The sequence below is a fragment of the Gymnogyps californianus genome, chromosome 9 (genome assembly GCF_018139145.2).
Source record: "Gymnogyps californianus isolate 813 chromosome 9, ASM1813914v2, whole genome shotgun sequence".
In the NCBI taxonomy this organism is placed as follows: Eukaryota; Metazoa; Chordata; class Aves; order Accipitriformes; family Cathartidae; genus Gymnogyps; species Gymnogyps californianus.
In genome coordinates, this window is record NC_059479.1 from 24,286,261 (window position 1) to 24,310,964 (window position 24,704).

Here is a 24,704-nt window from a genome sequence, read left to right on the forward strand (position 1 = left end):
CGAAGGGCTGGCAGTGGTTGTCGCTGCCTGCAACAGATGCTCCTGTGGGAACAGGCTTTCCTGACCCAGGAGGGGACACCGAGGTCTCGCTGATGACTGCAAGCTGATCTTCCCTAAAATCACCCAGGGTTTCTCCTCTGGTTTCAACAGTGGCATAGACCCACCACACCACACACCCCCCCGCCCCAACCCCACTCGGTCACAAGAGCTGCCAGCCCCCCTCGTAGGGCAGAGCCTGGTGCCCCCAGCGAGAGCTCGTCCCATCTCATGTTGGCAGGGTCCTGCCCCGCACATGGGAGCAGAGCAAGGCCCGGCCACCATCACAGCCCAGCTGCCCGTCCCATTGCTGGATCAGCCCCTGCTCGCGGCTGGCGCTGCCCGTCCCCGGCACGGAGCAGCGTGGCACGGGAGAGCTGTCGCCCACGCAGGCGGTGGGTGGCAGGGGCACAGAAGCAGAGGGTGCATCGGGGAGGCACGGGGCTCATCTGCTGCGGGTCCTCCTCTCCAAACTCGCCACCAAAACCACATCTCACATCTCTGCAGGACAATCAAGGGGAAAAAAAAAAAAAAAAAAAAAAAAGATCGGTGAGACGACTGTCGGGGGGAGGAGGGCTGCACGGTGCGCTGGACCCCCCCCAGGCATCACCAGCAGCAGGGTTAGAGCAGAAATGGGGGGGGGGGGCTCTGGTCCCCTTCCTGCTTCACTGCCTCCCAGGATGGCTCAGGGCCAGCAGAAGCAACGCTTCCCACCAGCCACCTCATTTTGGACACTCGGAAGGAAAGGGAACAGATACCGAGAACTGTGACTTACCCAGCCTGCCTAGGGGGAACCACTTCATTATTTTTTTTTAAATCAAGTTCCCTCTGCCTCCAGCCTGTCACCCGGGGACCCCTTGGGAATGGAAGTGTGGCCTCTGCCTCAGTTTCCCCAGCAAGGAAGCCATTGGGGACCAGCCAACCTCACAGGACTGCAGAGCTGCCTGGGTAAAGCTGCCAGAGATGCCCAGCACAGCATCACCACCCGCCCCAGGGGCACCGGCAGCCAAGCCCTTTGTCAGGAGAAAAACATCTGCAGGAGGAGACCACGACCCATCCGTGCTCCCCGAGGGCTGGGATTCCCCTCTCTGCCACCGCACAGACCCTCTGAGGCAGAGGTCTCACTCCGAGACCTGCCCATGGCTTCGCTCAGTGCCGACGCGCCCCAAGGGGCACTTCCACAGGCATGTGTTAGGTGGTACTTATCGAGTCCGACTCCTCACTTTCCTCCCTCCAGATGGGATATTTCCACAGGGCTGATTTTTTCCAGGCTGGGTTATACCACGAGGGAAAATGCTCTTTTCCTCCTGCTCACCTTCCCCCCCCCCATAGCAAAGAAAAGCCTTTGAGCAGCAGTCGGAGGGATGCTGTAGGCAGAGAGCCCCAAGCATCCGCACATCTTCCTGAACGTGTCACTAGCTCTGCAGGTTGCACTGTTTGGCCACCTTTTTTGCAGGCCTTCGTTGTCAGGACCAATCTGGCCTTCACACCCCCAGTCCCCCCCACCAGGACAGTACCGCCACCTCCACTTCACCAGCTGGGGGAAACTGAGGCACCAGAGAGGGAAGACACTCAAGCAGTGGAATTTCTGCCCCAGCTGAAAGAGCTTGAAGGGGGGTGACATCCAGATGAGCCCCCCCCCAAGAAGAAAAGACAGAAGGATTCCACCCCTGCAGCCAAAACCAGGCTCTAAGCCCCGTGCAGTGGGAGCCCCAGCTAGGAGGGGTGCTGGGCCAGGCCCCGCCAAGCCAGAGGCCATGGAGAAGCCCCAGCCCGGGCGTCCTGCCACGCTGGATGCAGCTCGGCACTCGTGAAGCACAGGGATCGAAGCTGTGTACGTACCCTCCAACACTTTATCCAGGTCCGCAATGAACTCCTCCAGCTCCTGCGTGTCACCAAGCTTAGCTAGCGGAGAGAAATGCATCGTCAGGTCTCTCCCATTCCGCGCCCCCCAGCTCTAATTTGGGAGAAGAAAGATTCACCAAGGATGCTGCCTGAGGGCAGCACGGGCAGGAAAACCCCAGGACTGATTCTGAGCTGCAGACACGCAGCATTTCCACCCCCCACACCCCCTCTGCCCCGATGTCAGGCCCAGGCTCTGCGGGTAGGATGGCACCCGCAGGTATCAACGCAGATCAGCATCCCATAACCCAGCCAGCGGCGCTTCGGGCTCAACATGGGGGAAGGTGGAGAGGCAGGGCACCTCGTTCCACATACAGAAGGTTGGTCAGCAAGGGCTCAGCTGAGGCCAGAACTAGACCCATACATGGTGGGAAGGGTGCCCACCTTCCCTGTGCTGTCTCGTCCCTGCACGATCCTGTATTTCCCAGGTCAGGAACAAAGCCCCTCGCTGTGACCCTCCTAAATGGGCCTCTGGCTCAGTCTAGCCTTGACTGGGAACACACCAATCCAACTTCATACCTCTTCCAGGATCCAGCCGGGACCCCAGGGCTCATTCCCACCTCCAAATCCTGCAGGGCCCCGTTGGCACACCCCCCCCTCAGGGCAGCCCATCGCTGCTGAGCCAAGCCCAGCATGCAGAAGGAAGCTCTGGCTCTTCAGATAGATCTTGCAGCCTCACCTTTGGAGGGGTAAGCATTGGCAGGGGTGTTGAGGTCCTCCTCGCTGGAGTTGAGACTGCTTCCTGGGGACGTGCTGGTACCTGCAGATGCAAAGCATCAGTCACCATCCACAGCCACAGGCACCTTATAAACAAGTTGCAGGACCAGGGACCAGTCATGTGCGTGGCATAGGGTCCCTGGTCCACCCTCACTCTTGGCCAGCCCGTCTGCTCTTCCCCTGCTGCAAGGAATGCTTGGAAAAAGGGGACTGAGCTTCTCTGCCAGGCCAAACAGCACCAGAGGTTGCCTGGGCATGGCCACGGGGATCCCTTAGGGTTATTACAGCGAACTGGTTCCCTCTGAGCTGCCGGTTATCTCAAGCCTTGTGCAGTCCTGCAGCAACCAACCCAGCAGAAGGAGCCCCAGCAGATGTTGGCAGGCCCTGGGCCAAGATCCAGTGGTCACCACCCCATGCTACTCATCCAGCCCTCGAGAGATGAGTCAGGCGGGCAACTCAGAGGTGAGATCAGCAGGAAGCTCCGTGGTTTACCACGGAGAAACCCCAGAGCTCCCAAAGCAAGTCCATCCCGACGGACACCATCCTCCCCCAGGACTCCTCATTCCCCAGCCCCGGGACTCACTCTCCAGCTCATCAATGCCGCTGTCGTACACGCTGTGTCCCGCTTTCCTCTTCAGCTCCTCCAGGTGCTGCTCGTACTGACACACAGCGCCTCTGTCGAAGTCCTCCATCACCTCATCAAACTCCCGCAGCAGGTCACTGAGCTCATCAGCCATCGCTGGGGGCAAGAAGTCAGCGGAGGGAGCGGTTTGGGGCACACGCCAGGCAGACAACCCCAGCAAAAGCCTCTCAGGAGCAGCACCAGGCTGGGGACGGGGCAGACCCGGGCTCCGGGCCACCTCTCTGCAGGCAGGCTGCCAGCTCTTACTCCGTGCAGCAAGTTCAGGGCTGACATTGCCCCTCACCCCCCCGCCCCGTCCCCCGCAGAGCTCTGAGCACATCCAGCTCCTTGGACAGCTCGGCCATCCTTCCAGCTCATCCCACAGCTAAGCAGGGGCCCAACCCAGTAAAGAGCTGGTCCTAAGCAGGCAAGGGTCTTGATCCTGGACCCAGCTTCTTCCTTTGCCTTCAGGGGAGGTTACAGCAGGGCCCTGGCCCATGTTGAGCCTGGGTGACCAGCAACAGCCCAGCGCAGCCTGAAAGCGGAGCAGGGCAGCGAGCCCGGCAGCTGCTCCCCAGGGATGTGCCGCTTACTCCCTCCGGATCCTGCCCTACAGAGCCAGCCCGTCCCTGGGGAGGCAAGGCTGGAGCGGTCACACAGAGGCGCTTCAGAGAGCTGAAAATACCAGCGGAGAGAGGAGACGGGAGGGAGACGGGAGGGAGACGGGAGGGAGACGGGAGGGAGACGGGAGGGAGACGGGAGGGAGACGGGAGGGAGACGGGAGGGAGACGGGAGGGAGACGGGAGGGAGACGGGAGGGAGACGGGAGGGAGACGGGAGGGAGACGGGAGGGAGACGGCCAGCCCTGAGCTCGGGCTGCCCCTGAACCGGCACAGGCGGGAAGGTCCCGCGTCCTGCTCCCCGGGGACACGACACGGCACGACACGGCACGACACGGCACGGCACGACACTCACCGGCAGGCTCTGCGGGCGGGCTCCGGTGCGGTGCGGTCCGGTGCGGTGCGGTGCGGTGCAGGCGGCAGCAGCAGCGGGTCCCGCCGGGCGCGGCCGTTTTAGCCCCGGGGGCGCCGCCCCGCATCGATGGGGGCGGTGGGTGGGGCGTGGGCGTGGCCGCCCCGCCCTGGCGGCTCCACCCCGCCGGACTCGGGGGACCGCGTCGCTCCCGTGGAGCCCGTCCCCTTCGCTTTCCGTGGGTCCTCCCCCCCCCCGCGCCTCCCCGTCTGGGTGTCGGGGGTCTCCCCTCTCCCCCGCAGGACGAGGGACCGGCCTCTCCCACGCGGGCCTCGCCTGCTCTCCATGGTCCTGGGTGACACACGGGGGCTGGGGGACCTTCGTCCTGCGGAGCCGGGTGGCCAAAGCCCTTCCCCACAATGGCAGCCACGGGGGGGGGGGGGGGGGATTTTGTGAGGCTGAAATAAAACGAGTTACAGGCAAATACTTGTGCGTGCCAGGCAGTGACGGCCGGTGTGCTTTTGAGGGAGGAAAAAAGCCCGCGTAGTGCTCAGAGGAGGCGATTCCCGGGCAAAAAGCAGCGACGGCGGGTGCTGGCCTGCCCTCAAGCGGAGTTTTTAGCAATATCCCCGTCGGCGGCGACAGCCGGTACCGAGCGGTTTTCAGGTCTTGCGATGTGGTGGTAGAAAGACCCTACCAGTGATTTTTATATTTTCTGTAGTGAACAGAGACAGGCGGTGCGCTTCCCGGCGAGCCCCCGGTGCCCTGTTCTGCCCACCGCTACGGCGTTGGGAAAGTAAACTTCAAAAGGACTTTTCTTGCAAAGGAAAGCAAATAGCCGCCTAGCATTTCAGCATCCCTGTCCCGTTCAGGTTATCATAAGCTGGGTGGCGATTCTATGTCCTGGGTAGCGGTGTTTCTGAAACCGGCTCTGCAGTGCCTCGCGCTTCTTCCCATCACCCAGCGGGAGCGGTGTCAAACACGGAGTGTAAAATCTGAGGGCAGCCGGCCCGTCTGTCAGGAAGCTTTCACAGGGATGACTTGATGCTCTTGTAACGTGCCTGTTGTAACACCCAGTGGTGACCACAAACCTTTCAGTCACCTTTTAAATCCTTGTGTGGCTCCCCGGGGGGCAACAAAGACAGCTCAACACTACAGTCTTGTGTAGACCTGTTGGCCAAGCAGCTTGCAACCTCCATGTCTCTCCCGTCCTCAAATGCAGCATAGCTCTGCAGTGCATCTTTGCCAAGAAGTGCGACGGTTTGGTGTTTTGCTGGTATCTTCAAAGAACGCGGTGGAGTTTGTATTTTATCTGCTGCAATTGCTCAGTGCTTAGTCCATAGAGAGAGGTATATGGCAAAAGCAGTGGAAGAACAAATTAAAGCTCAGAGGAATCAAGGGAGAGAAGCTAAAGAGATGTTGGTGGCATCAATCTATGCCACAGCTGCTCTCTGAGTGACTCGCTGAGGTGACAGGGAATGAGGAAATGTTCATTCTGTTTGGATTTTTCTTTTTTGATACTGAAAAATTTGATCAAAAACATGCAATGGAGGCTGTGTGGACTTCTCACCATTGACCTCAGTGCCAGATCTGTTGCTCTTGGTAGTAACAACAAGTCAAAGCTACACCTAGAAGCAGTGGCGTCAGGTTAAGCTCTGGCCCTGACAAGGCATGAAGTGCTTTGCTGGCTTTGTGCTCTGCTCGAGATCTTAATGTCAGCCTTGATGCTGCTGGCTTCCCCCTTTATGAGCAGACCAAGGGCTGCAGCTGCTGCAATGTTTGGGCAGCAAAGTGCTTGTGACGTTCTCACGATGAACTAGAGGTGAGGGATGCAGAAGGTTTGTGCCATCTCCAGCCACTGTCCGTGGCGGTCAGTCTTGCCATCACCACAGACAGGCAGTGGGCTCAGTGTCACCTCCAGCGCTGCTAGCAGTGGTGTGCCATCCTGCTCCTCTGTGTTCCCCCCTCGCACGTTACAAGTTTCCAGACTTTGTATCACCACTACTGCACAACCGTGCCTTTCCCTTTCCTCTTCCATTAGAATATGTTCCTCTTTGGTCCCCAAGGAATCCAACGTGCAACACGCTTGCAGGGAAGTTCTTCCCAGGATGGCCCATCACCCACTGCACCTAGTGAGCCTTACCCGTCCATTCCCCGTACACCTAAGACTCCGACACTTCACATTCCCCCATGATGACAAAAAAGCTGATTTGCAGTCCAGGTTTCAGGTCAGCAAAATGGTTTGAGTGCCCTTTTGTCCAACTGAAGATATAAAGATCACCTGCTTTTTCTTGGATTCAAAATTCTTGGTGAACATCTGTAACAACTGCTCCCAACCTGAGGATCTGCCCCCTTCCCAATGCTCCCCCTCAGCGGGGACACACAGAGATCCACCACCAAGTCACAGCCAATAGTTACTGGAACACCTTGTCCTCGTTAGTGCGTTACTGTTAACGGACTCAGGCTGTTACAACTACCAGGAGATAACTTGTCACTCACACCCCGTGGGACCAGCACTGGCTGTTGGCTGAGGCGCAGAGAGTCACGCTGACACGCCAGGGGCTTCTAGTAAGAAATGTGGAAGGTCCCCCAGAGGGTCTGCTCTTGCAGCAGCTATAATCCTGTAGTCTGTCTGCACAGAGCAGCCACTGCCTCCTTGGATATGGCATTGGTCACACAGTTGATGCTCGAGTGTGCTGGTGAGCTCAGAAACCTTCAGCAGACTCATGGTGTCCTGAGTTTATCCATTCCTACAGACTCAACAGCACTGCTCATCTCCAGAGCTTATCAGTTCTTGGGAGGCTTCCACCAGCTATCTGTCAGCACACGCTTCTCTCTTCAGCCTGCTGTCCTCCGGGAACTACTTCTCCACCCATCCCGACATTGCCCACCCCCAGGGAAGGGACCTTTACAAAATGGGAGCTCAACCCTGAGCAGCGCAGCTGAGAAGGTGCGGTACCGTGAGACAGGTACCATCCACTGGACAGATGGAGCTGCGGCTATGGTGGAACACCTCCTCCCGCCCAGGCTAGGGGCACAGAAGGGCTCGTGCATTCGTTAATAATCCTCTTGATGCCACAAGGCATGGCCAAAGCCGTGACACTGTTGTGGCAGCGAGGCACACGAGCCGAGCCACGGGCTGCCTGCTCACAAACAGAGCAAGACGCCAGCATTGCTGGAGCACGTGTCCGCACCGAGGGTGCCAAGCGTTTCCCCGAGGAACAGGGCTGCCGAAGGGCAAGTCCTGACACGCGGGGCCGTGGCTGGGCCCTACCTGCCTGCCTTGACGGTGGTGGCTTCTTTTGAACCCTTGCTCCGTACGCTCACATCCAGCTGCCCTAGCTCAGTTTGGTACGGGGCCGTCTCTCTTCAAGAGGCCCCTGCAGGCTGCAGGAGCTGCTTCCCGGGGTTAGGATGACCCTCTGTCCATGGCGGGGGAATCAGAGCATCCCCAGGAGATCCCAAGGCAGAGGTATACAGCTCGACAAGTGAGCCCTTCAGCCACAGCTCCATAAAACTTGCTGCCACCTCACCAACGTTCAGAGCTAGGCTGGAACACCAAGGCCTCGTGCTCGGAGCCAAATCACAAGGCTTGGGGAAGGTGGGGTGGGCTGTTCCGTATCTCTTGTAGGAACTGCTGTCACCTCCCCCTTTAGAGCTGGCGGTGGGAGCAAAGGGCAGATGCTGGTCCACGGCCTGAGCTCAGCCTGTCCCAGTCCCTCCATCGCCTACTCTGCCATGGAGCCTACTAGGGTGCATCAAGTGAGGTCCATGTGATGGAGCCATTCCTGTGAGGCCACAGGGGAAGGCTGCGTCCGTGCTGTGCTGGGGTGTTTTTCCACCAAGCAACCAAGGACCAAGCCCAGTATGCTTTCCTCACCCCTTTCCTCCTCTCCCCTGCACCCACCACAGGCCCCATGGGAACCCAGGCTCCTTTGAGGGCACATTGCCCGCAATCGGGGCAAAGCACCGGTTCCCCAGGGTCAGTGCCATGAGCACGGGGCTGCCCCACGGGAGGGAAGGAGGCAGCCATGGGGCCCTGGAGCCCTGAGGAGCCTGGGAGGTGCGGGAGCACCCTGGGCCCAGCTCAGCCCGTCGGTGCATGGTTCCACCATGGGGCCCTCCTGGTCCTTCACTGGCACCAGGAATTCAGGGGCTGTGGCCCCATGTGGCAACCCACACCCTGGGGTGTCACCTCCACCGTCACTCCCAGGTCCCCATTCCCTCCTGGACCCCCTCACCAGGTCCCTCCTGCCTGGAATATTGTCCCTGTCTCTTCCAGGGGACACCAGGGTGTTCCCTTTATCCCACAATAAAGTCAGTCCTAGTCAGTTTTGAAGGGTTTGAGTTGGAGAGGAGCCACAAGGATCCAGCTCATGGGAGGTGGCTCCTGGGGTCAGTGGGTGACTAGCTTTAGGGTGCACGTGGCTCACATTGGTCCCCTGTGGCCCTCAGGTAGAGCGCTGGTGGTGCAACTGTTTCTGGATGTGACTGCATCCCAGATGATGCTCAGCCCCTTCCCAGCTGTCCAGGTGGAGCAGGACCCCTGGGAATCCCACTCTGGAGGCCACAGAGCCTCACTCAAACCCTGACCTAACCCCAGCCAGAGCAAAGTACAAACCCTCTCAGCTCCCAGCACGTATCTCCGCCGGCAGGGCTCCCACCCTCACCCTAAACCTAACCCCAAGGATTACCCTCACCCAAACTTCTTGTAGACCTAAGAAGACCTCATTTTTCTGCCTGAAACACTTATCCAGCATCACAGCGTTGCCCTGAGGTTTACCTCTGTCCAGCCAGAACAGCAATGTAACTTAACTGTAGCATCAAAAGTGTCCCTAGTCTGAGAGGTTGGGTAATATCGAAAGACTTTCCCTGGCTCCCAAAGTCACCTGAACACCAATGGTTATAGATCAGGCAAGCCCGAGCCTTACCCCAACCCTAAACAGAGCCCTAAACCTAATCTTGAGCCTTAGTCATAAACCAAAACTTAAACCAATCCCTAATGGAAACCTACTTCGGTGTTTCACATGACCGCAAAACATTTTCCCATCGTCACCAACTTCATCCAAGCATGCCGAGGACACCCAACCTACTTCCGACAGAGAAGGCCCAAATACTTACTCTATCTCAGCCCTTATAGTCACTCTAACCTCGTTGCCAACCCTACCCCTAGTCCTAACCTAAAACTAACCCTAGCTCTAATCCTACCTCTATCATAAAGCCTAAACGCTTGCCAAACCTGTACTCCCAAACCTCAACCCACCATTAATCCTAGCAAAATAATTTTACCATGGAAACTAATACGGGAGGCTTATTGAGCCTAAAAAAATACCCTAAAGCAAATCAACTGACCCAAGAAAGCTGCAACTCATTTTGATACGACCGTAACCTTGCAAGGAAAATCAACGTTAACCCTCACCGTAACGACCAACCTCACGCGGGGGCCTGGCCATAGCCAAACATTTCTCACGGCCGCCAAGTCACCCCCCGTGACGTGAGCACGGCGTGGAGCATCCAGGAGGAGCTGGGCTGTGAGAATCCAAACGACCAACGCTCACTCTGCAGGGTGCTCCCACCCTACGCCTAATCCCCAGGGCCATCCACCGGCGTAGTCCCAGCCCCGCTCCGACTGCCCGGCCGCCACGTGCTGTCAGAACCTGCATCTCAGGCCGGACTCTGACCCGCATCCCCTCCGTCCCCAGGGCTGAGCTGGTACCCCGGCCCCGGCCAGCACCCGCTGCTCCCCCACGCAGGAGCATCCCGCCAGCCCAAAGCTTTCCAGGCTTTCCAAAGCGATTCCCCATTCCACCTCTCATCCGTGGATCGACTCTGGATGCGAACGTAGGAAAACCCACACGGAGCAAACCACTGATGGAGCTTCGGTCCTCCTTTAAACCTCCCCGTCCCTCCTTGTCCTCCCTGAGCCGCAGTTCTGCCAAACACTGCAGCCTGGTTTTGTTTTCAAAAGTACTCTTTTATTTTTCAGCCACTTTTGGGAGGGGAAGGGGTGTCAAGTCCTTCAGCTTCTACCCAACATGCCAGTGTGAACAGAAACATTTTAAACCACAGCAACAACAAAAAAGAAACTATGCCCACACGTCAGCGTACAGCAGCTGTGACGAGGGGCTCATAGCGATGGGCTGGGAACTTCCACAGAGATAAATTTCCATCAGTTCTCTGCTAAGGTTGAGTTTGGGGGAGTTTCAGAGTCAAACACGAAACCAGACAATTAAATCCGTCACAGAACAGACATTTCTATCACACATGAGAAACTGCTGTTTAAATACAACCCAAAATGACAGACGGATGGAGACCTACGGAGCAACGAAAGGAAGCCACTGCAAAGCCAAACTCTCCGTGCCCTGAGTTTTTTGCCAGACAATTTTGCCACAATTCACGGAAAACAAGCATCTCTGTAATCATCAGTGTGTATTTCTTGGTTTCTCCAGAATAAAAGTAATGGATTTGCAGCTGATTTCAGGTAGTCCAAACAAGAGGAGCTGTGACACCAGATCCATCTGCCCCCAACACTAAAAAGTCCTGGTATAGCTCATTCCTGTCCTCTTTCTGCCCTGCTGCTCTCCAGCGTTACCCACCTTCCTTCCCTACCTGTCTGCCCTAGTTTTCTACACCAGTACTCCTCTGGGCACCAGTTCTCTGCCCATCACATCCCTTACCAGCTTCCTACCAGCCTGCCTTCTTCTCGGCACTCTTCAACTGCGTTTCCTTGGAAGTGAGATCTAAACTGTGAACGTGGCAATCGACATTTCGAGCCATGAGATCATAAATTACACGACCTCAGAAGACAGACGAAAGACAAAAAATGTTGCATGCAAAATTCACAGACACCTCTTTTGCTGTCTCTTTGTCGTTGTCGGTGTGCTGGACCGGCCCGCCCGAAGCCGAGCTTTCTCCGTGCTGCCCGGCTGTCCAGAGCATCCCTCCCTCCACTGCTGTTTCACCCAGGGACAACCCAGCCCATGGGGGTTACTGAGTAAGGGGCTGCCAGGCCATGTCCGGCAGTAAATGGAAAGAAAACAACAGAAAATATTTGCTGATAACTTTCATTCTGCCATACCAGCTAGAAATGTACATTTGCATGTAAGTGGCAGCGACTTCCAATGCCTGAGCAGCAGGAACAAACCAAGCCAGACTTTTCTCAGCCAAAGACCATGAAAAGACACCATAATCTATAAAATACATTAGAAGGTCTACTTACTGAATATTAACTCAAGGGAAATTGAAGTTTATAATCCTCAGAGTATACTGTTCCCTCTTACTACACCAGCCATACATTTTGGGGTTGATACAGTGTTTTCTGTCTGTAAAATGAGCAGTTTGAAACCTGGGTTGAAACAAAGAAGAAAGCTGTGATTCATTCTAAACATGGCAGGCCAGGGTGTCTTTGCAACGACGGTGCTGTTGCTTCAGCTCCACGGGCGTTCCTTTAGCTCCAGGAGAGCTTTCTCTCCGCGCAAGCCTGTGATACAACACCACAGGGTGAATGGGATCCCAAAGCACCAAGTGCACAAAGTTGAACTGCATTTTCCATCCTCGCTGCCCTGCTAACAGTCCCCATCCACTTCTGCCTCGGGCCTCTCTCCTCCCTGCCTGCGCAGGGGGTCTCAGCCCCAGGCTGCTGCTCCCCCCCGTCCCTGCAAGCAGGCAGGCAGGCAGACCCCCCCCCCAGCCCAGCAAATGCCTGGAGGTACACCAGATGGGGACTGGTTTGGACCTCCGAGTCCCGTCTGCCGAGCGTGGCACGAGCCGTCAAGACACCTGCCTGCTGCTCCCCAGTCTGCACCAGTTTGCTGTCCCAGTGCACGGGGCTGGTGGTCATTCGGAGGCGAGAGGTTGTCCTCCCCAGGCAGGGATGCCACAAAGGCACGCTGCAGTCCCCGCCTGCTGCTAACCCTGAGCCGTGAGCTCACGCACAGCTCTGGGGACAGAAACCTCCTGCCCCAAACTCCTGCGAAGCAGCAGGTCGCAGCGGCAGCGCTGCGCCGCGGGCACTGCACCGCTTCAGACCTGCAAGCAGGCTACGGCACACGCCAGCGCTTTCCGGCTCGCTCCCAGAGCACGCTCCCCGTCGCACACCACTGCGTACGCAACCCTGCACGCACAGCCGCTGCACGAGCACACGGCTTTCTTGGTTGCCATCTAGCAACAAAGCCACATGTGGAAAGCCTTTCTGCTGGCAACCTGCAGACACATCTCCTGCTGTGGGTCTGCCTACACCAGAACAATTTGGCACGTCTACTGGTAGCAAAGACGCTCCCACAGGCATTCATACTCCTTTCACTCCTCCACTCCTCCCAAGTGGGACAGAGGACTTTTTTTTGCTGGGGAAAGGTTGCCCAGTTTTGTCCACAGCAGGCAGTGCAGAGGGCCTGGCCCAGGCTTGCTAGATGCCAACGTCCAGGTTTAGGAATGAGACACTGCTGTACAACTCCGATGAGACCGAGCTGCTCTCCAGAGTGCGGGTCCGACCAGGCAGCGGGGACAGAGCATGCTCCTCTGTTGAATCCTCACTCTCTGTGCTCCTGAGAAAGTTAAAACAAAAAAAAAAAAGAGATGCTATTTGCAAACTGCTTCTGTTGCCAACTCCCCGCCTGAACGGCCTCTAGCAGTGACCCCGAAGATTTGCCATCTCTTTGGACAGTCCCGAAAGGAACGTGAAGACAGACAAGGAACGGTAGCAGAGATGACTCGTAAGGTCTGTGCTCCAGGAAACCATTTCGCACAGGACAGTCCGTGTTTGCTGCAGGAGTCAGCAGCTCTACAAGGAGACCGAGGGCTGCCGAGCACGCCCTGCTTCAGACCACAGGGGAGCAAAATACCTCCGGTGTTACGTGCCATGATCGCAGGCCCACATCATGGGACACAAGGCCCTTTTACCCCACCTTCTTTAATCACAGGGAAGGGCACGAGCTCAAATTCTGAGCCTCTACAGGACCATCCTAACGTGCAGCCAAAAGGCAGACATACAGACGTAGCTGGCAGTCACACGTGCAGACACATGCGCACACAGGAGAGGCAAAAAATGCGCAGAAATGCAGACAACACCAAGGGTGAACACAATTTGGAGGAGGCTAGTGATGGAGCTCAAAATGGAGCAGGCATCAGCGGGCGATACTGAGAGGCTGGAGCAGCGGAGGGGCCTGGGGCTGCAGCAGGACGAGCGCTGTGTAGGCACGCACACAGGAAGGTGTGTGCAGTGGGGGAGCTGGGATGCAGGGCAGATTTGGGTAAAGGAGAGAGCGTGGCACGGGCTGGGGAGGAAAAAGGAGACTAGGGAGCTCCAAGGGACAGAAAAGCTGGGATGTTTCAGCTGTTAGGTGTTAGCGCAGAAAGTGAAGGATTTTAGCTGGGGAGTTCATGACCGAAAGCGGTGGAAGGAACAGGAAAGATGGGCAGGAAAATCAGCAGGGCTTATCCGTCGCTCGTCAGCAGCGCGGCGAGTGTTGCTGCAGGAGAGCTCTGGCCCCGTGCAGCGAGGTGCCCTCCAGCAGCGCTGCGCCTCGCGGGGACTTACGGCACGGCGTTGAACTTCCTGCGCAAAAGGTAGTCGATGACATCGGGGTCTGTCTGAAACAGCCTCCTTAGGACGTCATGCTGCATTTCTGGAGAGACCTGGGAGGGATGCACAGACACGCTCGCTCGCGGCATCTCCTCCTCTCTGGAGGAAGACGAGCAGGGGCAGCCAAGGACAGCAAAAGGACTCCAGGTGAATACGTGCTCACAGACCCACTGTGTTGGTGTCACGTCCCACACACCTCCCGGGGCTCTGGGCAGGATCTCCATCCCTGCTTTTCCCACACTAACCCCGGTCCTGTGGCTCCCTGCAGACCTGACAATTGCTACAAGGCTTTTGGAGGACCTGAAACGTCACATTCCCATAGACCTGTAGGAAATGGACATTTCTGGCATTTCTCAAGAATTTCCCAGCTCCTCTCCTAACACCGGGGCCAGCAGCACTGCTCAGTGTACGCTCTTGCTGATCCAGGGGGTTTCTGCCGGGGTTTCAAAACAGCTGCCTGGCCTCCACTGGGTTGTCCCCAAGGAGAGCAGCTACGTCACTGCACGGCGCCGACCTACATCGCATCCCTTGGGGACTGCTTCAGAGCGCCCAAATCCACACGAAGCACCCGTGGTGCTCGGCATGGCACCTTGCTGCATACCCGCAGGGGCTCTCCTGCTCAACTACCGTACCCCACCTCCGAGCCTGCACCGAGCAACCCCGCCTGTGCTCAGGTACTGCGTTGCACCGCTCTCATCCTTCTCCACCAGCATCTCCACCAGTGGCAAAGGGAAGCACAGAGCCTGGAGAGGCGTCCCCAGTCTGTCCTGCCTCCCTGGCACCCGTGCTGCAGCAGGGCAGAGCGGAGAGTGCAACAGCGAAGGTTTGAAGTCCACCTGGACAACCATGCAGAGCAGGATTCAGCCAGGAGAAGATGCAAGAGGCTCTTACTGCTGCCTGCGAGTGCCCCATGGGAGGGTGGAGGGCAGACGGAGCCAGACCCTTCCCAGAGGTGCCTGGGCACAGACCGGGGTGCAGCAGGGACGAGCTGCAGCAGGGGCAATTCTGACAAGGAGGAAATTCTTCCCCTAAGGGTGGTGCGGCCCTGGGACAGGACCCAGGGAGGTCAGAGCTCTCCATCCCTGGAAGGATGTAAACCCCAGCTGGACACAGCCCTGATCTAGCTTTGAAGTGAGTCCTGATCTGGTTGCTCTGGAGGCCCCAGAGCTCTCTTCCCATACGAACCTTTACATGACCCTAAAAGATGCTTTTGGGAACCCCAGGTTGATGCATCCCCTAGGACAGGACGAGCGCTCCCTGCCTCACTCTCATGGTCCAAGTCATCCACTGAGGAGTAGATCTGAAGTGATCCCGTCCTTCCCTGCCCTCACCAGCTCCCCCCACTGTTACATCCTCCCCACATCTGCCTGAGGCTGTGGCATCTGCACCCCACGCCATCGCCTTCCAGCTCCTTCCCTCTTCTAGGGTCTCCCATTTTTTCCTCTTCTTTCCCCCCTCACTGGGACTTTGAGGGAGAAACAGTACTGAGGTGCCACTCCTGCAGTTGCTGCTGGCCAGTTGTCTCCTGCCCCAAATGAGCTCGGTCAGACGTCACCGGGGTGGAAAGCGACAGAGAAGACGGGACCTGTTCGTGGCATGACCCTCAGCTCTGCCTTCACGGTGCCAGTAACAAGCCATCCCAAATGAATATTTACACCTTCCATGAGGGATGAATCACATTTTCACAAGCCGACTCGAGTCACCTGCTGCTAAGTGGGGCTGTGAATACATCCTTCCTCCTGCTGCCACTAGAGGAGTTCAGAGGGGAAGGAAAGGTCTAGAGAAGCTGCCCCGAGCAAGCCTCGCCTACCGTGAACAAGGTCTGGTAGTGCTCAATCAACCTCTGGAGCACCAGTATGATGGCAGTGCTATCTTCAAAGTTCATGGCACCAGCGTCTTTCTCCCCAGGCTTCTCTTTCTGAAGGATATTGGGACCAAAGATCGTGGCCAGGTTTGAAACTGTCATTTTATTCCCAGGAATCTAGCAAGCAAGCACAAAAGGAAATTGCAGATTACAGATGCACCGGCATGAGATGTCCCAGGATAGCCTCACCCACCCCAGGACGGGAACACGAGCTGCTGAGTGAGGCCGGGGTGTTGATCTGGGTCCAGTTTGGTCCTCTCCGAGCTGGTGGCAGGGCCAGCGTGAAGGGTTTGTGGTGCTGGAGCACATGCTCATCCCCTCCTTGCATCAGGGCCTCCATTCCCATCTACCTCGCTTTCACAACGCCCACCAGAAGGTAACAACCAATATTTCTACATCATCTTACACTGTGGGACAAAAACAGTCTCTCTGAATCACGGAGAGACTTACAGTTTGAATTGTCCAGAGAAACCAAAGTCAACCTCAGTGCATGATGATAAGTCCTTCATGAAAGTTGGAGGCAGAAACCCAGAATTATTCCACAAAGAATGCCCCTTGCGCTGCCTACAGACACACAGCCAGGTCTCTCTGGGGTTACTGCAACCCAGAAAATCACTTAGCTGGACTGAGAGCAACCCAGACCTGCCACGGACGAGGGGCTTTATCAAAGGGATTTGCCGAAGGATTCACCCGGGGCTTGCAAGAAGCTCTGCTTGGCTTTAACCAACGCGGTCTGAGCAACCCCTTCTTCACGCAGTCGACCCGTTTGGGCCAGCCTTACCTCCTGGCCGTCGGGGCCCCAGGAGCTCTCGGCGTGCCGGGCCACCTCGCTGAGGAACCTCAGGAGCCGGTGCAGCGTGTCGCTGTGGCAGGGGGGCAGCAGGAAGAGCAGGAGCTGGAGGGCGGCCCGCTGCGCTGGCCCCTCCATGGCTAGGCAGAGAGCAAGCCCGTTAATGATAGTGCCGTTCCCAGCCCGCGGCACATCGCTAATCCCGCCGCTGCCAAGCAGTTTTGGGAAAGAAGGGTGGTAAGGAAGGATCTGGGAGCCGAACATTTGAAAAATGGTACGCAGTGTGACGCGAATTCATGGATTCACCGTGCAGTCCACATGCAGTCCAGGGCCGTTCGGCCTCTTTATTAACAGCGTCAGCAAGGGGAAAGAAAGTCACCTCGCTGCGGCGACAGCGACACTGAGCTGGCAAGGAAGGAGGACAGGGAGACAGCAAACACTCAGCCAGCCAAGGCTAGAGAGAGTGCCTAAATAAAAAAAGGCGGGCACGATGCAAGAGGGACATTGAAAGCTCTGTGTGACGGATGGCAGGTCAGGAAGGAGCAGCGGATGGGGGACTGCACGGTCCCGTACCCTGCTCTGGTGCCGGCTACAAGGGGAGGCTCCTTAGATCACTTACACAGGGAGAACTGGCAAGATCGTTCCGGTTCAGGTGTGAGGAACACAAACCCGGTGTGACGATCCACTCAGATCACACACCCTAGCAGTGACAAGAAAACAGGCAACGACAGCAGCGTGTAATGGAGCATGTAACTGAATCGCAGCCCTGCAACCTGCTGAGTGTCATCTCCACCACCCTTGGATGGGCTCAAAAAGTTGCTGGGCAAGCAGCTGGAACAGAAATCCACTAAAGGCTGCAAAAGGTTAATGTAAAACGTTCAGGCTCAGGTTACTTGGAGACCACTGGAAGGTGGAATATTGGAGAACACAACACTGGTTTTACACACTCCTCCAAGTAAGAGACCCTGGCTGCTCCTGGAAATGGGGTAGCGGTCCAGACCAACCTTGTTCCAGCGACGTGTGCCCGCCCTTAAGCCTGGAAGACATGGCTGTGGCCTGTATGCATCACTCCAAAAAAAGATATATTTCAGTATTGTGAGTATTCTGCAGTTCTGCTTGGCTTTTTGGGGCAAATGGCAAAGGCAATCTTTATTAACCTTCTCATCTCCCAGGAATAAAAATGTGAAGCCCATCTTTTAGCCAAAGTAACACCAATTTCCACTGGAGAAGGCACAGAGAAGTTAGTTCACCTGACAGTTCTTAACCATTTGCTTTACACTGTGCCCTGAAAGTCCTTATCTGACAACGGTGCATCATTTATTCTTCTGTCTTTTAGACTGCAGGCTTGTATGAGAAATACTGTTGCTTCACATTCAGAGAAAGATGAAAATATAACAGAAGTAACAGCTTAGCAGATCTGGACAAGGGTTACAGGCTCCTGACCCACAGGGACAACATCTGACATTGCCGGGGAAGGGTCAAAGCCGGGACTGGCAGCGACTCAAACCCTTCCAGGGGATAACCACAGGCACAGGGAAGGTGCCGCACGGGCAGCAGCCATCACACAACCTCCATCACACAACCTCCATCACACAACCTGCCACTCCTTCACCGCCACCCACGGTGGCCACCACCACCACCCTGGCCAGGCCACCTGCAAACAGGGAAGAGAACCATCCATAGACACAGGAAAACCAGACAGGGGTGACGGTTGCTAAAATACGAAGTTGCAAAGTCAATGGGTTAGCACAGCTTCTGGAGAGAGACGTCCTGCCCTTCAGACCTCCTGGAGCTCTCTGGTGGGTCAAGAAACACGGGTGAGGGGGGCTGCTTCAGTCTCCCTGGATTTCTAGAAGGTTTGGGGCAAAGGCTCTCACTTAAAGTTTTGAGGTAAATGAAACAGCTGTGACATAGGAAGAAGATCCTCTGGGGGCCAAATAATTCATTAAAAAATGGAAACACGGGGTAGGAGCAACTGGCACGGTGTTTGCTGTTTGCAGCTTGTGCTGTTCAACGTGTTCCTTAATGAGCTTGAAAAAGAAGACAGCAGTGGCAGGAAGAAAGCTTTGGAAGCGGTGGTCTGGCCTGGCCTTCTCTCCAGCTTCAGACGGTGGTTCCTTCCCTGCACCTTCCTTCTCCGCACTCTTTACAAGCAGTGAGACCATCAAGCAGTGAGACCATCTTCTGAGGTCAGCGATCTCACCCCAAACGCTCTATGCCCAGACCCTGCAGGTTCATCACCCTGCAGGCTTCTGGAGAGTGGGACACAGGCAAACCCCCGGCCCTATGTCCTCCAAAAGCATCTGCATCTCCTAAAAGGAAGAGGAGGAGTGATCCAACTTGAGAGGAATCTCAGCTTTTGCCGACCCTTTCCTGGCAGACTTAAGTTTATCCTTGTGCTCCAGGATCTCCTTCTTCATCACAGACTCTCCCATCTTGTCAGGTGTGGGCATCACCAGCTTCCCAGACCCCCTCGGCAGCCTTTCTGTAGATGGGTCTCACAAAACACTGAAGGAGCTGGCAGCTCAAATTACTGTCGGTTTGCAAAATAGCTCATTTGGAAGCTCATATCAAACGTAATGCAAATTCCACATCTAGGACTTTAAATAAAAGACACCAAAGTAAAGACAGCACAGCCACTTCCAGCTGGGATGCAGTACTGGCCTGCTTTTCATCTGGGATGCTATCTTCTGTTTCTCCCCTTTGATCCAGGTCTCTCCTGCCCCTGCAGAGATGCAGGTCCGTTGCACAGCTAGAAAAGATGGGCACTGCAGCCAGCCTTCCATCGCCGCCACCACCCAGGTTTTCCTGATCTCCCTAAGGAGACCGCATGCTGAGACATGCCCCACTCTCAGGATATATTTATCCTGAAGAAACTCAGTGCTACGTGCCCACAACTAGAAGACACACCTGTAGCCCCATGCCTTTGCTCTGGGGTGATTTCAGCAAGGACAGGTTGGTTTACACTCCTGCTTTACAGTGCATGTGTGCTGTATGCTCGAATACCTGCGCTTGAGGGCAGAGGATTGCCTCGTACGTTCTCCTAAATCCCTGCACACCTCTGTTCCCCCCACCACATGCCCTGTCTTGCTCCCTGACGTGGCACAGCCTGATAGCAAGCCCACTGGCATGTAGCTGCTCGTTTTGATGCGGAAGCAGGGATTCAAGGATTTGGAGAATCAAATGTGAGGAGAGAAGGATGGCGAAAGGGAAGCAACGAGATGGTGAAGGAGACCAAGAAAGATTGATGCTGGAAGCTGTGGAGACCGCCTAAAAACTCAGCCACCCAAAATATGGAGGGTAGGGGGACCTGGGCAGAGCATTCACGAAGACACCCTTACAGGCAGCCAGGCTGCTGGGCTGGGCTCCGGCGCAGCGCGCTGAATTGCGCTGGGACCTGGTACTGAGCCAGGTAATTGCACAAGTAGAAAACTCCTTTTTTTTCCTTACAGAACCAAACATGGTGGGTGGACTGTGCAGAGTGAGCCTCTGCGCTGCGGGTACTCACAGGCTGTGCTGAGGAAGGCTGCGTAGAGCTCTCTGGGAATCAGCGAATCCGGCATGTCCCGAAGAAACTCTTTGAGCAGAGCAGCCACATCATGAACGCTTTGATGCTCATCCAAGAAAACATCCAGCCCTTGGTCAAACTCTTCCCTCAGCTTAAAGGTGGAAGAAATGAGAGGAGTAAAAGCAACAGTCAGTTCTTCCTCTTTATACGAGTCGTGCTGTCAGGATCTGTCCCTGTACAGAGCTACCGCAATGGCAGGGCAGGAGGGCTGGCTGCTCCCAATGTCCCCCTGATGCCGGGCACCCCCAAAAAAAGGCATGCCAGAGCCCAGCAGCCTGCTGCTGCCCAGAGGATGGACCACGGGACCAGAAGGAGCTCCTGGCTGGTGAAGAGAGCTCAGAGGGGGCTCTGAAGTGCCAACAGCCAGGGGATGGAGGCTCATCTGCTAAAGGCACCTTGGAGAGAGCTGCTCTCCGCGGCTGGGAGAAGGACCCAGCAGCAGGTTACAGGTTGTCCGTGATCCAGCACGTGCCTGTGATATTTCAGACCTCTCCATGTCAATGTCTGCTTTCTTCATTCCCCATCCACACAAGCATCCATCCTGTGGATGCGGCACTGCTACAGAGGATGCAGTAAATGTCTCACTTTACCTGCTGAACTCTTTTCTTGGAGCTCCCAACCCGGAAGATGCCCACCGTTTGGAGACCTGGGAGACAGACAGGTTAGTGCTCTGCATTCCCACAGCCCCCTGCCACCCCGACTAGTCCTTGGAGCACCTCAACCTCATGGAAGTGGTTCTCTTGCACTGCACGCGAGGCAGTGCGTCCTTCCCCGCTCCTGGCACAGAGGGTAAAAAGAAAGGTTTTGGAGCCCGAAGATTTTCTGGGGTTGCCTGTGGGCCAGGGAGGAGATCTCATCTGTACGGTCACTCTGAGCTAGATGCTGGATTTGCAGGGGGAGTTAAGGCCAGAGCGCACCAGGAGAGGGTCACTGGTACGCACAGTGACATTCACTTCTCAGCCCAGATGCTACACCCAGCCCAGACAACTCCCCCCGGGTGGCTTTTTGGGAGCATGCCCTGCCCCAGGAACCAGCTGCCTCCTCCCATCTCAGGGAACAGCCGGGCCAGAATGCCCCAGCCCACCACGTGTGATGGGTTTTACCAACCTGCTGTGGGACAGGCCATCTGGCTGGAGAGACATGCGTATTTACCATGCGTTTCAATGTGTTTGCAACATCTGTCCACAATCCGCGGGACCTGCCAGGTGATGGGGTTGAGGCTCAACATCTTTTTCTTGCCCAGGCTTCTCCGTGGATCCAGCTCGTGGGGGTGTGACAACTGCAGCGCTTCCAGCAGCTTGGAAGTGTTGTCGCTCAGGTCAGTGATGGAGTCCACGGACATTGCCCCCTGAGACGGAGCAGAGGTGATTCGCAGGGTGGCAGGGACTACCCCACAAGATCCCAGTACACCGTCATTGCTGTGACCTCAGAAGTTTGTGGGAAAGGCAGGCATCACCTCCCAACGAACACAGAGGTCTACAGAGCCTGTCTGGGGTTGCAAGAGAACCGCAGAGAGACCTTCATCTCCCATACATTTGTTTGTGTGCACTGCTCCTACTGTGAGGTGTTTCTAAACACAGCCTTCCTACTGGGGCAGACCCTACACCGCTCGCAGACATGGGGCGGGAGGAAACATCCCCAAATCTTTCACCTCTGACTGCACAATATACTGCATTTAGCTACCTGTATTGGAGCTGCTTTACACCAGGGGTTACAGGCGCTTCAGCAAGAGGCAGGCGCGGGTCTCCACTCCAAAGAGACGAGGCAAACCAAACCCAGCCTAATACCCACCTCCCCTCGCAGGAAACAGGGCTAAAGCCAAGAAGGTGGCCAAGGCTGACCAGCCACACCATCTTCCTTGCCCTTTGATGCAAGGGTAGTCAATACGGAAAGCAGAGCAGTTCAGCGGCACAGCGGATGCCCCCACAGCAGCGAGGAGTCTCTCCCTGCTGCGTGGCCAGGGAGCCAACGCGACCCACCATCGACGGCCACAACTTCTGGGGGGGAATTTCGGAAGTGCGAGGCCCCATCTCCAAGGTGTGACGCAATGGAGGACTAGAAAAATCCACGCTTCTGATGACGAATCTGTTCCTGTCCCTATCTACCTTTGGCTGCCTGGCCACGTCCTTCTGGTAACCTTGGCTCCAAAAGAGCTGAGCTAGTAAAGAGTGTCCCACCCCTCACAGTCCATCTCTTGGGGGAATTAGGGGCATCCCATTCCCTGAGGGCAGACCGGGACTGAGCCAGCACACGGCAAGGATAAGTCACATTCATTAAGAAAAGACCCTGGGGAACCATATTTATCGCTGAAGTCAGAGCCTCCCCCAGCCCGCAGCACCATTGCAGTGCAGCCCATTTCTGCAATCGTACCCTTCGCTGGCTCCAGGAGCTGCTGTCGAGAAAAGCTGGGTACAGCGGCTCCTCCGGGAAGACCTCGCAGGGTACCAGGCCACAGCTCCTGCCCATCGGGGACCTCTTCTGCCTCTGAGCCCGAAATCTCGTCACCGTCGCTTCCACCTCCAGGCAGAGCCGGCGGCTCTTCTTCACTGCTTCCTGCAGTTGCTTGTAGGCACGGTCATTGGCGATGACTTGGAAGAGCGGGATCCCGAAAGTCTGAGGAGAGCAGTCTAGCGAAGAACATGGGAGAAACGGAAAAGTATGGCTAGCAGGAAAAAACGAGAGGGAGCTGCGCTAGCACAGCCCAGCTGCCAGGGGCACGCGTGCATGCCTGGATAAAACAATCAACCGACAGAACGCAATGCCAGGATACTGTAAAGGTAACCACCGGCAGGAGAGTGAAGAAGACAACGTATAAAACTGATTCAACACATGACAAGGAGACATGTAGCTTGAATCCAGGACGGCAGTCCTTTAACTATCAGTGCCCTTGCATGCCCTGTCCCCTCCTGCTCCCTGCTCCTCCTCCAGCTCCCCAGGAGCCAGGAGTGCCTGGGGTGGGTGGGAAGAGCATCCCCAATGACCCTGGGCAAACCCACAGGGGAGCTGCTGGCCCTGGAAAGCCCCCGGGCATTGCGTGGTGGGACTCAGGGTGCAGGGCAGTCAGGGAGCCGAGCGGGGAGGGCACGGCCTCGGAGATGGCGTGCTGGAGGAAGAGGAAGGAGTCGCAGGGGAGCTGGGAAGATGGAAAACTGGTCTCCACCAACAGGCTTGTTGCAGCCAGTCCCAGTTTTTCCTGAACTTTCCTTCCTTTTATCGGCTACAGCCTCATGAAGATGCCATAGCATCTATGGAGTGAAGACTTCATCAATCACCCAAAATATTTGATACAAAAGATTCTTACCAAATTATAACCTCCAGTTTTCTACAGGGTTTGCGTCAGCTATGTCCTGCTCAAGAACAGTCTTGGTATTAATGCCATTTTCCCCAAATAACTTTCCCCCTCCATACCTCCTTGCAGATGCAAGAAGAGCTCTCCTTACTTCCAGCCTCCACACCACCCTGGGCCAGGGGGTTTGCAACTGGAGTGCAAGCCAGAAATCCATTTAGCAAAAAATCAGACTGCTGCTCAATAATTTCCTTGAGTGGACTTTGTAGTGGTGTGAAGAAAACGAGGGAGCGCTCATTCCCAGCTGGCTGTGCTCGACACTCCTGGTTTCCCCAGGTTTGTGGCTGACGTCCTTCAAGGGACAATAACACAGAACTCGAAGCAGCGAGGCCAGGGGTAAAATGGGCAGTAGAAACATTCATATGTGCACATCTTTACAAATGTGCGTTTGTGCATGCACATATTTTGTCCACATGCATATGCATCCCTTCCAGACCCTCTCATGCTTGTGCATGTATCGTTACCCCCGCTCCGGAGAACAGCAAAACAACATGGGACAAAGCACCTTGCTGAATTCGGGCACCTCCCAGCTCAGCCCCATCAAAAATCACCAATTCCGTTTGAGAGCAGGGACCAAAACCTGGGTAAAAGGGAGGCTGCTCACCTTTCTTCTCCTTTGAAAAGCTCTCCAGCTTCTGGCGGATAGATTTACTGCCTTTAGGTCCAACTATGAGGAGAAAAGAAAGCACGGGTTCTGCATCATTAGGCTGTTTTAGTACGGTCTCCCCCAAAGACATTTGCCTTTCTGCACCCTCGCAGGCAGGGCACGGCCACGGGCACCTCCCGTGGGCAGAGGGACGCTGTGGGCCTGACGTGGCCATGGCCCCGGGAGGATGCGGGAGGCCACGTGGGATGGCACGGTGAGCATCAGCTACCTGGGGGAAACAGCCCCAGAGAGGGGCCACCATCCTCCCGCAGTGGAGGAAGGCACCCCTCCGCACCCAGGCGCCTGGACCCCACGGCACCAAACCATAGCCGTGGGCTAAAGACACCCCAGCTGTGGGGCTCACCCCACCTGGCTCAGACCACAGCCCTGTAAACCTCTCTCCGTCAGGGCTTCCTGATGCCTTGCTATCCAGACGTGCAATCCAGCAACGCACAAAACTACAGGTCAGGGCATGTGAGCCGCCAGGCAGCCAGCAAATTAACTGGCCTTACAAAACAAGAGTCAAAATGAACTTTCCGCTGATCTTTCCGCTGCCGTCCTAGCTTGCCATGCCCGGCCAGAGGAAACGCCTGATGCTGCAACAGCCACCAAAGGCGGTCTGTGCGGGGGACGTGCCGGCAGGCTGCGGTGAGCGGCCACGA

The 24,704-nt window shown here is 56.2% G+C and overlaps 2 protein-coding genes across 2 annotated transcripts; both read right to left on the reverse strand.

The window, feature by feature from the left end:
• Positions 1–200: 200 nt before the first annotated feature.
• Positions 201–4,281, reverse strand: LOC127019701 (regulator of cell cycle RGCC-like). The gene is made up of 5 exons (XM_050901875.1): positions 4,252–4,281; positions 3,239–3,394; positions 2,618–2,698; positions 1,879–1,941; positions 201–537 (listed from the first exon to the last, which is right to left on the reverse strand). Exons 2-5 carry the CDS (start codon positions 3,390–3,392, stop codon positions 530–532), a joined length of 306 nt encoding a protein of 101 aa, XP_050757832.1. The 5' UTR covers positions 3,393–3,394; positions 4,252–4,281; the 3' UTR covers positions 201–529.
• An 8,192-nt stretch (positions 4,282–12,473) lies between these two features.
• Positions 12,474–22,561, reverse strand: ARHGAP36 (Rho GTPase activating protein 36). Its single transcript, XM_050901864.1, has 8 exons — positions 22,421–22,561; positions 21,203–21,398; positions 20,641–20,696; positions 19,991–20,141; positions 16,474–16,622; positions 15,639–15,809; positions 13,784–13,881; positions 12,474–12,791 (listed from the first exon to the last, which is right to left on the reverse strand). Exons 1-8 carry the CDS (start codon positions 22,514–22,516, stop codon positions 12,653–12,655), a joined length of 1,056 nt encoding a protein of 351 aa, XP_050757821.1. The 5' UTR covers positions 22,517–22,561; the 3' UTR covers positions 12,474–12,652.
• Between the last annotated feature and the right edge of the window lie 2,143 nt (positions 22,562–24,704).